This window comes from Colletes gigas, unplaced genomic scaffold (genome assembly GCF_013123115.1).
Source record: "Colletes gigas isolate AHSC1104 unplaced genomic scaffold, ASM1312311v1 Colletes_gigas_Sc00025, whole genome shotgun sequence".
Taxonomy (NCBI): Eukaryota; Metazoa; Arthropoda; class Insecta; order Hymenoptera; family Colletidae; genus Colletes; species Colletes gigas.
The window spans coordinates 806,278-819,761 of NW_025106654.1; the positions used below are offsets into that span (position 1 = coordinate 806,278).

General features: G+C 44.8%; 1 protein-coding gene across 1 annotated transcript in view; it reads right to left on the reverse strand.

Moving 5' to 3' along the window:
* Nucleotides 1-13,047, reverse strand: part of LOC122401544 (protein MLP1-like) — a 103,683-nt gene extending 90,636 nt beyond the window's left edge. Inside the window, 1 exon segment of the mRNA XM_043403746.1 lies at nucleotides 12,906-13,047. Coding sequence (XP_043259681.1) covers nucleotides 12,906-13,047 — 142 coding nt within the window.
* Nucleotides 13,048-13,484: the final 437 nt, after the last annotated feature.

Here is a 13,484-nt window from a genome sequence, read left to right on the forward strand (position 1 = left end):
GTCACCGGTGACCGGCGTTTGAACTCACGATGTAAGTCAATGGCGAACTGATTATTATGAAATATTCGGGAACACTGGCACCAAGAACTTTAGATAATACGAAGAACCGCCAATTTCATTCTTAAAATTACCAGTACAAAATAAATGTGGTGGTCACCGGTGACCGGCGTTTGAACTCACGATGTAAGTCGATGGCGAACTGATTGTTGTGAAATATTTGTGAACACTAGCATCAGGCAACTCTAGATAATAGGAAGAACCCCCGATTTCATTCTAAAAATTATCAGTACAAAATAAATGTGGTGGTCACCGGTGACCGGCGTTTCGAACTCACGATGTAAGTCAATGGCGAACTGATTGTTGTGAAATATTTGTGAACACTAGCATCAGGCAACTCTAGATAATAGGAAGAACCCCCGATTTCATTCTAAAAATTATCAGTACAAAATAAATGTGGTGGTCACCGGTGACCGGCGTTTCGAACTCACGATGTAAGTCGATGGCGAACTGATTGTTGTGAAATATTTGTGAACACTAGCATCAGGCAACTCTAGATAATAGGAAGAACCCCCGATTTCATTCTAAAAATTACCAGCACAAAATATATGTGGTGGTCATCGGTGACCAGAGCTTGGAACTTACAACGTGGGTCGAAGGGGAACTTCTCATTGTCTTGGAATTGTCCCACTGAATTTTTTAGGGAACTTCATAAAAAAATAATAGTTCTATTATTTTTATTTTCGAGGAGATTCTTTTCTGTGTTTGGGAATAAAGTTATCCGGGTGGTCAAGCCTCCGAGCTCCACATATCTTGCGTTTCTTGAGAACGCCAGAAACTCATAACCAATTCCCGCGTGCCTTCGTGCCTACATTCTCCCTCCCTCGTGCATACAAGCTTAAACAATGTTCGAGGCCGATCTTGGACATCGTTGCACGCGGTACACAACCAACATGCAGAACCTAATTTGCAAGCTCAAACTAGTCGTATTTTACGCAACGAACCAGCTACGCGACTGCCACAAATGGGCTGTGTTTTCTTCGAACAATAATAAATAAGAAACTTTATAATATTTCGAACAGAAACGGAGTATTCTGAAAAGTTTTGCACGATAGGTGAACGCTTTGAAAAAGCAAAGCAGTTCTTTCGGACAAGAAATGCTTTGAACGTCCAACTTCATCCTTCCATTACTAAACTATAAATATTCGAGGGTTAATTTTTTGAAGCTAAATTTCTCGATTGGAGCAACCGTGTACGGAGGACGAGAGGCCAACTCGATCGCGGGGAAGGTTGGGAAGAAGGTGGAAGGGAAGGCTCACGGGTCATCGAGAGCACGGCAAAAGGACCATCGTCGTCGGGCTGCGTTCCGGTGGGTGCCTCGCGAAAGGAACGAGGAAGACGGGGAGCACGATTGCGAGGAACGAAGACAGAACGTCGGAGAAGGTGCGCGTGCAAGCCCCGAGACGAGAGGAGAAAGACACATCGGAGGCACAGGCGTACCAACCGTAAAATAAACAACCTGGTAATAAACCGGCAGCGGTGTCCAGCATTGTAAATTACCGCGGCGCGGAACCCTAACGCGCCACGAAGCCGCGTTTTATGAACCGCCCTTCACGATTCCTGGATCCGCGATGATGGCTCAATACTCGTCCCGACGATTCCAGGGATTCATTCCAGGGGCCATTTCATTAGCAGCGAACAAAAATCTCAGATTCGTTCGTAAACCACAAAATATTAAGTTTGATTTGATCTCCGCCTCGAGAATATTTCAGCGTCGTAAAAATTTTATTCAATTGCTTTGTCAGACCATTGATATCAAGAGTTTTGTCGACGAGACGCGTAAAGGAAGAACGTAGGTCAATGTCGTAGTTTCGTTGGCAAATACGAAGGTCGATCGAGGATCCAGCGAGCGATGCGGATCATCCTCGATCTTCGACGTTGTGAAAGGTCAACGCGCGTGTTTCACCGTTCGACGCGCGAAAGGAGAACGGAGATTACCGATCGCGAGTTTCTGAAAACGTACGATCCCTCGGCGATCCTCTTCCGTCTCGATCCGCCTTGATCGATCTCGTTTTCGCTTTTTCCCCCCGCGAACGAACGGGTATTTACCTTTTGGCCGGTCTCTTTTTCATTTTACGATAATATCTGATCTCGGGAAGCGACGGGCATCCGCGTTGTCAAGTTTCGTTGCGGCCTCGAATTATCTATCGCGCAGAAATCGACTCGCACGATAGCCAGAATGTGGTTTTAATGCATCCGAACGATCGAGTTCCTTTAAGCATTCTGAACGATTTAATCGCGTAATGTGTACCTATTCTATGTAAATATTCCGCAGAACTCCGTTATCGTCGAGCAATTATACGCGGGGCTCTTTCATTTGCCGAGAATCCAGTCGAGTGACTTTTACCTGTTTTTCTCATCGCGACCGCGCTCGATGAAACACTCCGGATCGCCTTGAAATTACGCCCAAACGCTGAATTATGTTCCTCGACGTTTCTTTCTTTCAAGGATCAATCGCTATCGATCGCCTACTACTAAATAGACAGTAAATACTCCGAGCAAACGTATCTTTTTTTACATTCTTTGTATTGGAAATAGGCGATAGAATAAAAATAAAACATACAGTTCAAATACTCTTTAAACTAAACTTTGTCTTTATTTGAAACACTTGGAAGGGCAGGTCTGTTCAGTTTGGAAGAACCCAATCGGTCCTATTCATTGTCTAAATAAGCCAAGGAAGGGACACGGCTGCACCCTTTTGATTTGTGTTTTTGTAAATGAAAAAAATCTTTCTCTTTTTGAAAGAGACAAACCAACACTTTGCTTATGTATTTCGTTCTATATAATCGCTTTGAAACAATAACATCATTGTGTCTCCTTAGAGGGTGCATGCAAATTCTTTACTGGATGGCCCTTCAGAGGGTTAGAATGGCCTATACTCGAACTTTTGCATACTGCTATGCACAAGTGAGAAACACGTACAAGTACAGCGGGCATTGTAAGCATTTCGTAATGCCCAATTACCACCTTTCCGGGCCCCCCGGAATCCATCGCGTATCTTTGCAAAGGTTGCGCAATCGCGAGGGAACCGGGCGAGTCGGCAAGTCCGTGACACTGAGCATTAATCTTGGTATTACCCAATTCGAACGACACAATACGTATTCCGTGGAATCGATTGATATTCCCGCGAGCATAGTTGAAACCTGATCCCAGCGGTGCAGTAGGTGCACGATCTGAAAGAGCCACGGCGCTCGGTGTAACCGTGTGCACCTTGTCCATTCCTTCCTGTCGCGAAAGGCAAAGGAAAGCGAGGCAACGCGCGGCTACGTTCCGACGTTCCCGCGGTCCCAGAAAGCGTAAAGCAAAACCCGGCGATCGTCCGCGGTCGTTTCGTAATCAAACGGAGACGGCGATGCACTGGTTATGGTTCCGTACGCTCGCGAGCGTACCACGGGAACGCTGGTACCTACGCGAGCGTACGAGTCGCGTCTCGCGTGCTCCGCGCCCGACACGCACCGTTGATAATATCTTTAATTACCGCCACCTCGAGAGGAGGGGCCCCCTAACTCGCCCCGACCAATGACAGCCTCGACCAGCGATCCAACGGCGATCTTCGCTACCGCGCGCCGATTTTTCATTCAGAAATGCTTATACACACAATCTTTATATTTCGAATCTCAGTTTCAAAGCTACACGAAGTCATCAGATCTTGTTGAAATCATTTAACACAGTTATATTTGTTATTCAGTATCTTTAACGCGTTTACGTGGTACGCCCATGACGCCAACAAGAATTTTTTATTATATTGAAATATTATTTACAGCTGATAAGGTGAATTGTATAATCAGTTTTTCAAATTGTGCTCCCGATTTTAGGATGAAGTTAGCGAAATGTTCTGACGATAATGTTTGCATTCGAGCAATTGCGTACAGAAAAAACCTCGTCACGAATAGTTAGAACTTCTTTTACCTGTTCAATCATTTTTCAATCCTACATTATATTTTTCTTCCAAAAGTCGAATGTAACCGTTACTTTCAATGCACGAAGTACACGAACCTGGATGGAACTTTTCGTAAAAACAAAGCGTCGTCGACTCTCAATCAATACAATTCTTTCGTTAGCCTACATTAGGTTGCACCTCTATCGGAGCACGAAGGATAAAAATGTCGAGACGCGATTGTTCTCCCTCAATCCCGATAGTTTACAGCGTCGTGGAGCTCGGTCCTTGAAAAGTTGGAATAACTTCGTGCAGGAAATCCGAGATAATCGTTTCCTCGACGAGGCCCGTACACGCGGCAGCGCGATCCTCCACTCGTTCAACGTCCCAAAGACACGCCCGGTATTGCTTTCAATTAGCAGCATCTGGAGATCGGTATCCGGTACCATCTCGGCCAATGACAGAGGCAACCTTAGCGCGCAAAAGTCCCGGCCGATAAAGCGCGCCGCGGTACGCGCGCGCGCGGGAACTTAATAATGGTAATTACAACGCAGCCGCGGAAATTTATGATGTTACTCGGCGCGCGCGCAATGGAAATACGCGCCGCGCGCAAAAATGCCGGCGCCGATTTTTCCGACTCCCTTAGCGTCGCATACCATTCGAGCGATATACCAGCGCGACCGTTCGTTCGCGATTATTCGGAATTCACGAGAGGGGACACGCCTTGGCGATCGCGAATGCTTTCGATGCATTTGCGAGCGGACATTAATAACCCGTGTGCACTTGCCTTTCTTAATTTTAACGGGAGGATTACTCCTGCACAGGCCGTCTAATAGAAAGAGAATTTTTTAATAGGGTCAGTTGCCCTAATACGGAATATTATTTATAGGACATTTTGCGCTGTATTGGCTGATAACAGTGAAATTTTAAATATATATAACACAAAGCTGATGCACTTATTTTATTATATATAATATTAGGTCAACGATCACCTTGCAAAAACTCGGGAATTCGGGCATATTCACGCTAGTTGTAACGAATGACAATCGTAATAACAATAATCGCCAATAACAATATTGCGACAATTGCTTTAATATATGTTCCAAATTAAGAACGTATTCCAAATTAGGGCAACTGACCCTGTTTTAGTATGGTAGTTGGATGTCTCGATCTGGACAAATCGAACGAAAATACGATTGTCCAGATTGTCGATACATGAATTGTTAATGGCCGTGTTTATGCAGACCTTTTTTCGCCTCATTATCGCGATATTATTCATCGCTAATAACAAGTGACTCACGCCGGAGCGCAGAAAAAGCGTCCGTTTTTTGCGCGACGATTAACTTTGCGGAGACCTTGCACACTATAGTTATCCTGTCACGAGTCCCACTTTGGCGTCGTTTCCTTCTCGCGCGATTTTTGCCCCGGACGGTAATCGCCGCGCAAATACAATGAAATCTTTTTCTATCGAGAAAACGGTTCCGGGTTCCGGGTTTTGGGCCTGGAACCGACCGATGAAGTCATAACTATAATTGAAAGTGACCGCGGGTAAAAAATTTAATTGTCGATTACGTCTCGCGTCGCTCGATAGTTTATCATTATTACAGCGGCCGTAAAAGGTCTACGAGATTCTCGATCCGGGCCCCTGAAATCACAGTTTCGACCAAAGCGTGTGTTTACTTTTCTAAATATTTAAATACTGGTGATGGTTATAGGCGTGTGAAAAAAAAATTTCAAATCGTTCTAAAAATTTTATTTTCAGCTAGAGGGGTCAAATACAATCATTTTTTGTGAATAGACACACCACCAAAATCCTACCCAGTTTCGAGAAAAAAATTCAGTAAGTAGACAAGTTTTTCGTCGAAATTAAAAAATTTCAAATCGTTTAAAAAAAATTATTTTTATGTGCAAGGGTCAATTACAATCATTTTTGGTCAATACACGTACCCCCGAAATCCTACACGCTTTCGAGAAACAATTTCTTTACCGAAAATACAATGTCTGATCCTGAAATTCTGATTCCCCTGAATTTTCCTCCGTATGTTTGAAACATCATAACTTTTGAACGGATTGGAGGATTTCAATGTTTCAAAATGCAAACAACGAGTATTTTGGCGAAGAATATATAGAAATTCCAAGAATTTTCGAAAAGTTGTTCCTTAACCCTGTAAAGTGAGAAAAACCTCCATAAAAGTGATCCAATTTTCAAACGGTCATAACTCCTACAATAGTCAATGGATTTTATTGAAATTTAGTCTGGAAGTAGAGCTCATGAATGCATATAAAAAAGGATTAGAAAACATTTCTGTCGTTTCTTGCATTACAGTGTCACTTAAGCATAGAAATTTTATACAAAAGTCTGGTCCCCGGATCGAAGGGTGCGACGGAACGATTTCGAATAAATCTCGCGATACTCGGTGGTGTTTTTGGATGGTCGTGGAAGATGGCGGTGTATCTGATTTTTCGCCGGACGCGTCGGACGTTGGAAGCGTAGTGTCTCGGAGCCACGGGCAGCGATTCGCGCCGTTACCGATGTTAAATGGGTGCCACGGCACGCCGGGACGCAAACTAATGCCCGCGTCCACCTCGTATATAGCATCGCGACTGCTACCGCGATGCAAATGCCGGATTCCGCGGGCCACCGCATAATGAATCCACTTTGCGCCGAGCGGCGTTTCTTCCAACTCTCGCCAACCTTCTCCAACGTTCCCCTCACCGTGGTTTCCTTCTCCTCCCCCTCTGAGCCCCTCTGTCGCCCGTTTCGCCTCTCGCGCCGCGCGTCCCCCGGTTCGTTGACTACTTCGCCGCGGCCGTGCGACCGCCACTTAATGAAATGTCACAGGTGTCCTACCGATTGCCGAGCTAAATGTCGCCGGCTTCCCATACCCCGCCTCGTCGAGCGCCTTCGAGCCGCGCCGAGCCACGCGATTTCGACTTTACGCGGAATGCCGCGAAGATGACGGCGCAGATACCGCCGTCTACGGAGTCGCGCGGCTCTTCCGATGCCGCGATCCTGGAATCTTATCTCCCGCGATGCGGACACCGCTGCGATCACCGACTGGCAAAAGTTATTTCGAATAACGAACAAGAGGATAACGAACACGGTCGCGTTCTCGTTCGTTGCTCGCCAATTACCTATCAATTTCGTCCCTCGTTTCGTCCGAATTCGGGCCCTCGTCCTCTGCACCCCCTTTATTACCTGGTCTGCTATTCCAATCTGGTATTAACACTTTCAATTTCAGACGTTTGTAAAGCATGCAGCACCGCCTGGCCAAAGTTATTTCGGATAACGAACTCGAACACAGTCGCGTCCCTTGTTTCGTTCGAATTCGGGCCCTCGTACTCTGCATCCAAGTCTGCTGTTCCATTATTAACACGTTCGATTTTAGACATTTGTAAAGTACGTAACTTGAAATTCACGAATCCTAGTCAAACTCATTTCCTTTAGCCAAGTTTCGCGATCAGGAGACTACATTTCATCGAGTCTTTTGAGTTTACGGGAACGTGTTCGGTTTTTGGTTAGTCGAGAAAGTGATATTTTCTGGTTGTTGCTCGCCGGAGAAAGAGAACAGGGGGGATAGAGACGGAATAAAGACGTCTTGGTTTCCTGCCTCCGGAGTTTCCAGGCGCGGCGACAACGGTCGCTGGAATCGCAACAAATGGTAACGAGGCTCGCGCAGCGGAAAGGTCAGCGAAATCGTCGGGCCATCGATCTTCTCGTCGGCTCGCGGCGTGTCGTAGGTCACCGCGAGCTCCATCGGTTTTAACAAGGACATTGAAATCCGGTCGCCCGAGCGGCGCGTAATGATCGGTGACGGATGGCCGACGTTTCAACGGACCAGCGTCCAGGAGGAAGAAGAAGAAGAAGAACAAGAAGAACAAGAAGAAGAAGGAGTCGCCCACGGTAGAGGTAGTCTACGAGCCGATCGATCCATCGATCGATCGCGAGATCGATTCGCCACTAGGTAGCGACCGCGGCCTCGTCTACAGAACCGCGAACAAGGAGATCTCGGGGCATCGATCGTGCGCTCGCGCGACCACGTATGCATATCATAACTCATCGGGCAGCCACGATGTGCCCCGAGGCGGCGTACCCCGAGAATAGGAATTAGATCGTCGCTCTCTGTCGCTTTCCATGGCTACGCTCCGGGTGAAACTCGACGCGGTAACATGGGTGCTCTTTACGCTTCTGCTAATATCTTCACCGTCCTCGCTCGCACGCGTTGCGCAACCGTTCTCGCGGGATATCGGATCGCGTGCTTCGGCTTTCTAGAGACGATCAGCCGATGACGGCTCTCAACGGCTTCGGGTGCGTGACCATAGCTGCTACGAGGATACAAGGTTCCTCCAGCGAGTAACTTTTTAGATTTGGCCCTGGGAATCTTGGAATCTAACAAAGTCTACAGGCGTATCGCTTAAAAACTCTGGGATCGAAATTGCTGCGTAAACTGGGAAACTTAAATTGTTGGAGGGCCCCTGCTTACTATCTGTATCTATTCTGTAGAAAGTGTATATACACAGTATATCGGAATAATAACGGAACTTTTTAAATTAAAAGAAGAATACTAGTTACTTTGCCAAAATTATTTTTTTTTATTCTAAATATATCCTTTCTGCATCAATACACCGCTGGGCACATTCGACTAGTGCCAGCATAGATTTTTTTATATCATTTTGCGGAATCGCCTCAATGGCTCTTGTCACCGCGCCTTGGATTTGTGTAACACTGTCATAAAACGTTCCTTTCATGGCCAGTTTGAGTTTTAGGAATAGGAAATAATCACATGGAGATAAGTCCGGCAAATACGGAGGATGCTGGACCACACAGACCTGTTTTTTCATAAAAAATTCACGAACAGCGACAGTCCTGTGTGATGGTGCATTATCGTGCAACAAAAACCAACTTACTGGCGTTCGATATTCGGGTCTCACTCGAACGTTTTTTTTCCACAAACGCTCCATAACACCCAGATAATATTCACTATTGACATTGTGACCCTGTGGAACGAATTCCCGAAGTATAATACCTTTAGAATCATAAAAACAGATCAACATTGTCTTCTTTCGTGACTGCTGGAATCGCAATTTTTTCGATTTTGGAGAGTCTGGGGACTTCCACGTTCCACTTTGGCGCTTTGTTTGTGGATCGTACTTGAAGCACCAAGTCTCATCTTCAGTCACAATCGATTCCAGGAATGTGCAGTTCCGTCTGGCTGTTTTAATAAGATTGGTCCTCATTTAATGCGTGAGGAACAAATCGAGCACAGACTTTCCGTTTGTTTAAGTCCTTTATCAAAATTTCGTAAATCATGTTTTTAGTCGTATTTAATAAATCTGCCATCCATCTCACACTTGAAGTTGCATCGTAGGTAATCATTTCACGCACTTTTTCCACCAACTCATCGCGATTTTTCTTTTTTGGCCGGTCTGGCTTTGGGTCATCTTCCAAAGCACCACGACCGTCTTGGAATCGTTTATACCATTCGAACACACGTGTACGGGATAAACAATCATCACCATAAACTTTTTTCATCAATTCAAATGTTTTTGTAAAAGTTTTCCCAAGCTTGAAACAAAATTTAATATTTGCTCTTTGTTCCATTGTGTTTCTGCGACGAAGTGACAAACGGTACTGCCACTTTAATCGTTATACTTGACAATCCGTTAGTCGATTCCAATAATGATGCTTTTGTCTTGTAGAGGAAATATACAGCTTTCAGGTTACATGTTGTTTCAATAGATAGCATTAGCAATTTTCATTAAATTTAAAAAGTTCCGTTATTTTTCCGACATACTGTGTATGTTTAAACCGTAGGAACTTTGACACGAGAAAATTCACCAGATTTAAACGACGATAATTAAAATACTTCGCGAGAATCTTTATTCTGGTTGGCGAGTTACTACGTCAATGACAGTAATTCAACGATTAGAGCGATCGAAAAAGCCCAGATACGTGAGACGTATCAGAGTAGCGTGGTTTTGGTCCCCGTGCGTCCGCGGCCATTAATCTGAACTTGTTCTGGCAACTTCATGCACGAGAGACTGGTAACGAGACAGATATAGCGTCTTCTGATTTCAACCGAGCCTTTGACAACGCCAGTTAGTCCACATTAATCAACGTACTGTCGAAAATGAATCTATGGCGTCGTGTTGAAATGGCTTTGCAGCTAGAAAAACGCATCGTCGACTCAACGAGTTCGACGACTGTAAAATCAAAGATAAGTTCGAAACGTTGCAGAGTTCGAATCTAAGTCCATTGAGGTTCGTTTCGTTTGTTAATGGGATCTCCGTCTCGCCATTGAACGGTAGAATTCTATTATCCTTGACCAGAAGGTTTCTTACCGACGAAATCGGTTCCACCGTCGAGTTTAGTTCAGCGATAAGTTTCTTGCTGGTTTCTTTCGCGAGCCTAATTACGACAGTCGCTTGGTTTTCTAACGGTTCGGCGTGGATTATTTAATTAAGCATTATTTACCGATTAACGCGGCCATGCGGCGAGTCGCCAATGGTTTTTATAAGCGTGTCGCAACCAGGGGTATTTGCACAATGTGGTCTTGCAGGACTTCGGTCAGGTAAACGAAAAGAATATTAATTTAATTTTCAGACGAACGCGCATACGGTATTCAGCGGTAACAAAATATGATTTCGATATCGGTATAATAATATTTTCGATGTTTCTTTTTAAATGATTAGTAATTAATGTATTAGTATCATCTGTGAAAACAGAAGGCCTTAAAGTAGAATTGCAATAGAAACATTTAGAACCAGTCGCTCTCTAAGTATTCCGAAAGAAACTTCCTGTTAAGATTAGAAGAAAATAGCACGATATCTCATAAGCTAGAATAGCAGTTGTCTTCCTTCTTAAACGTCGGATCTTATCTCAACAAGTTAATTTTATCCTTTTCTTCTTCCAATAACGATCTGTACACAAAAACAGAGTTCTTGATTTGTTAAACATCGGGTTAATTAGATCGATAAAGTCGAGTTTTGAAATAACAAGAATTGTTGATCCGAGCACGAAGCAAATTAATCCGTAAAGGGAAAGCGATCGGTCTAAGAAGCGATCGTGTAAAATTTACATAGCGTTGCTCCTTACGACCGGTCATTTTTTCCATAATCTATGCAAGTTTACGTTTCGCGTTGCGTTTTATAGTCGTACCAACAGGGTTTCGCATTAATTATAAACGTGTTTCATTTACGTACATACTGTACATATCAGACCAATTCGCAAGCAGGAGTGACGCACGATTTTCAGCGTGAACGACTGTGTACAAGGTGATTCTGGAATCTGGGACAAACTGCAGACCTTTTTCTACAAAATGAAGTCGACGATTCCCGGAATAGTTCACCTCCCTCGTGAAATGTAATTTTGAAGTTACACCTCTGTTAGACTCGTGTAATTAGTTCAATGTCTATCTTTTACGTTATAAAAAAATTCTTGGAAGAAACCCCTCGACCATGGAACTTGGAACAAACTGCAGACCTTTTTCTACAAAATGATACGAGTCGACTATTCCCAGAATAGTACACTTGTACTTTTCACAATTGTAGTTTTGAAGTTACACCACTGTTAGACTCGTGTAATTAATTCAGTTTCTACCTTTTACGTGATAAATAAACCCTTGGAAGAAAGAGTTACTTTATCTTGGGACTTTCCCTCGCGAAAGAAACTTGCCATGGCACGGAGGTCGTCGAGTCTCTTCGTACATTGTGTTCGAGCTGGTCTCGAGCATTATTCGGTCCGAATACGAGGGAATAAAATCGAAAGGTCGGTGCTCGAAGTTCATTGCTTGTCACGTGATTGTCCAGCGCGTTTCCGTGAGCGCGATTTACGCCTTGAGCGTGGTCGTCGTCCGTGGCCGGGATAAGCGGCGTTTTATGGCGCTCCGTGGCGGAAGGGACGCACTTTGTTCCGCGGCTGCGAACGTATCCCCGGGCTCTGATCCACCCACGAGGAAGCACCGGCTGAGAGAAACCGGAGAGGGAAAGATAGCCTGGCGCGGAGGGAAGCCACCTCCAGCGAGATCGCGAGGAACGACATAAGGCCGCCTCTACAGGGTGTCCATCCATCCACTCTTCGTTTTCAACTAATCTCTTAGCCCTCTCCGTCCACAAAATCTATCTCTTCTGTAATGTTTCAAGATCGTAGGGTCAGTTCGTCGAAGAGGGACAAAAGTAAAAAAATCAACTTGCTTATCGTCATTAATGCAATTCCTAACTTTGATTAGACTTTTCTAAAATACTCCTCGATACACCTCCACAACTGCTGGAAATCTTTGTAGATGTATCTTGAAAAAGATCACGCTAGAATCAGCTGCTCCCATTTGCCCCTTAATGTTTTATACTTTGAGTCATTCACGATCGCTCACAAATAGAGCTATTTTCGACAGCTGGTTTATAAGCGATACAGACTACACTTTCGAGTTCCAGAATATTTTGGTTACTTGGGGGATCGGTAAAAATCCAGATAGAAATTTCGAACGACGAATATAAAATGACCCGTCGATCTCTAGAGTGAAACTAAAAGTTTCGTTTATAGAAATTTCAATGTTTCGCTGTGCTATGGGTTAATTCGATTCGAGTAAAATTCTGAGGACATGTGGGAGAGACGAGAAGGGTAATGGTGGTTTCAGCGGGACACCCTGTATGAATAGAGGGGCGGGAAGGGCGAGGAGTGCTCGAGAGGGAGGCAGAAGGAGAGACTCGGCAGGTGAGGTGTCACGAGGCGCGCGAGTAATATATCGTTGCTCGGCCCCATCGTAGGTGGGTGTGCTCGTCCGTATTCTCCGGGTATCTCACCCGAGCCCCTGGCGCTAAGAGAAAGAAGGGTAATGCCGGTATAAACGCGCCCGATGACTTTTTCCTCCGAGGCATTTGCTCTCCTCTGCCACACGGTCTACCCTTCTCTCTCTCTTTCCGCGAGATTGCCATTAGCAAATGCCAACGTGAAACGCGGCACGCCCGCGCTCACCTGCCTGCCACCACACCTCGTGGACGTTCCTCTCTGCCTCGTACTGTCTCCCTTCTTCCTCCTCTCGTCCTCCTTTTACTCTCTCGCGTCTTCCTCGAGATCCTCCCGGTGTCTTTGCTTGGCTACCTCGCCTGCAACTCATGCACTTCCCTCAGCGACACTTTTTTCGTATTCCGGGAGTTAATACTCCGAGACAGACAATTGGGAAATGCACCAAACATTTTATCGTAGTACTCGCGTTTCTATCTAGAGATTGAAAATGAACTATTTAAGCCTCCCTTATGTGGATTTCAGAGGTATTTATTTCGTACGAACGGCTCTAGAAAATCTCAATTTTCACTATTTTATTTTCCGGTTTCGACAGCCACCCTTAACCCCTCGACCGTACGATTTAATTTCAAATTTTGTTCGTACAAGACCACGAAAGAGAATAGATTACGAATGCATCGTGAATGTAATACTGTGTTGATTTTAATATATAGAACTTAACGACAAACGAGTGGGACTCGTCATTGTACGGCGAGGGTTTAAGCTCGATAGAAAATAATTTACTTTCGATGGGTAAATCCGTAAAATTCA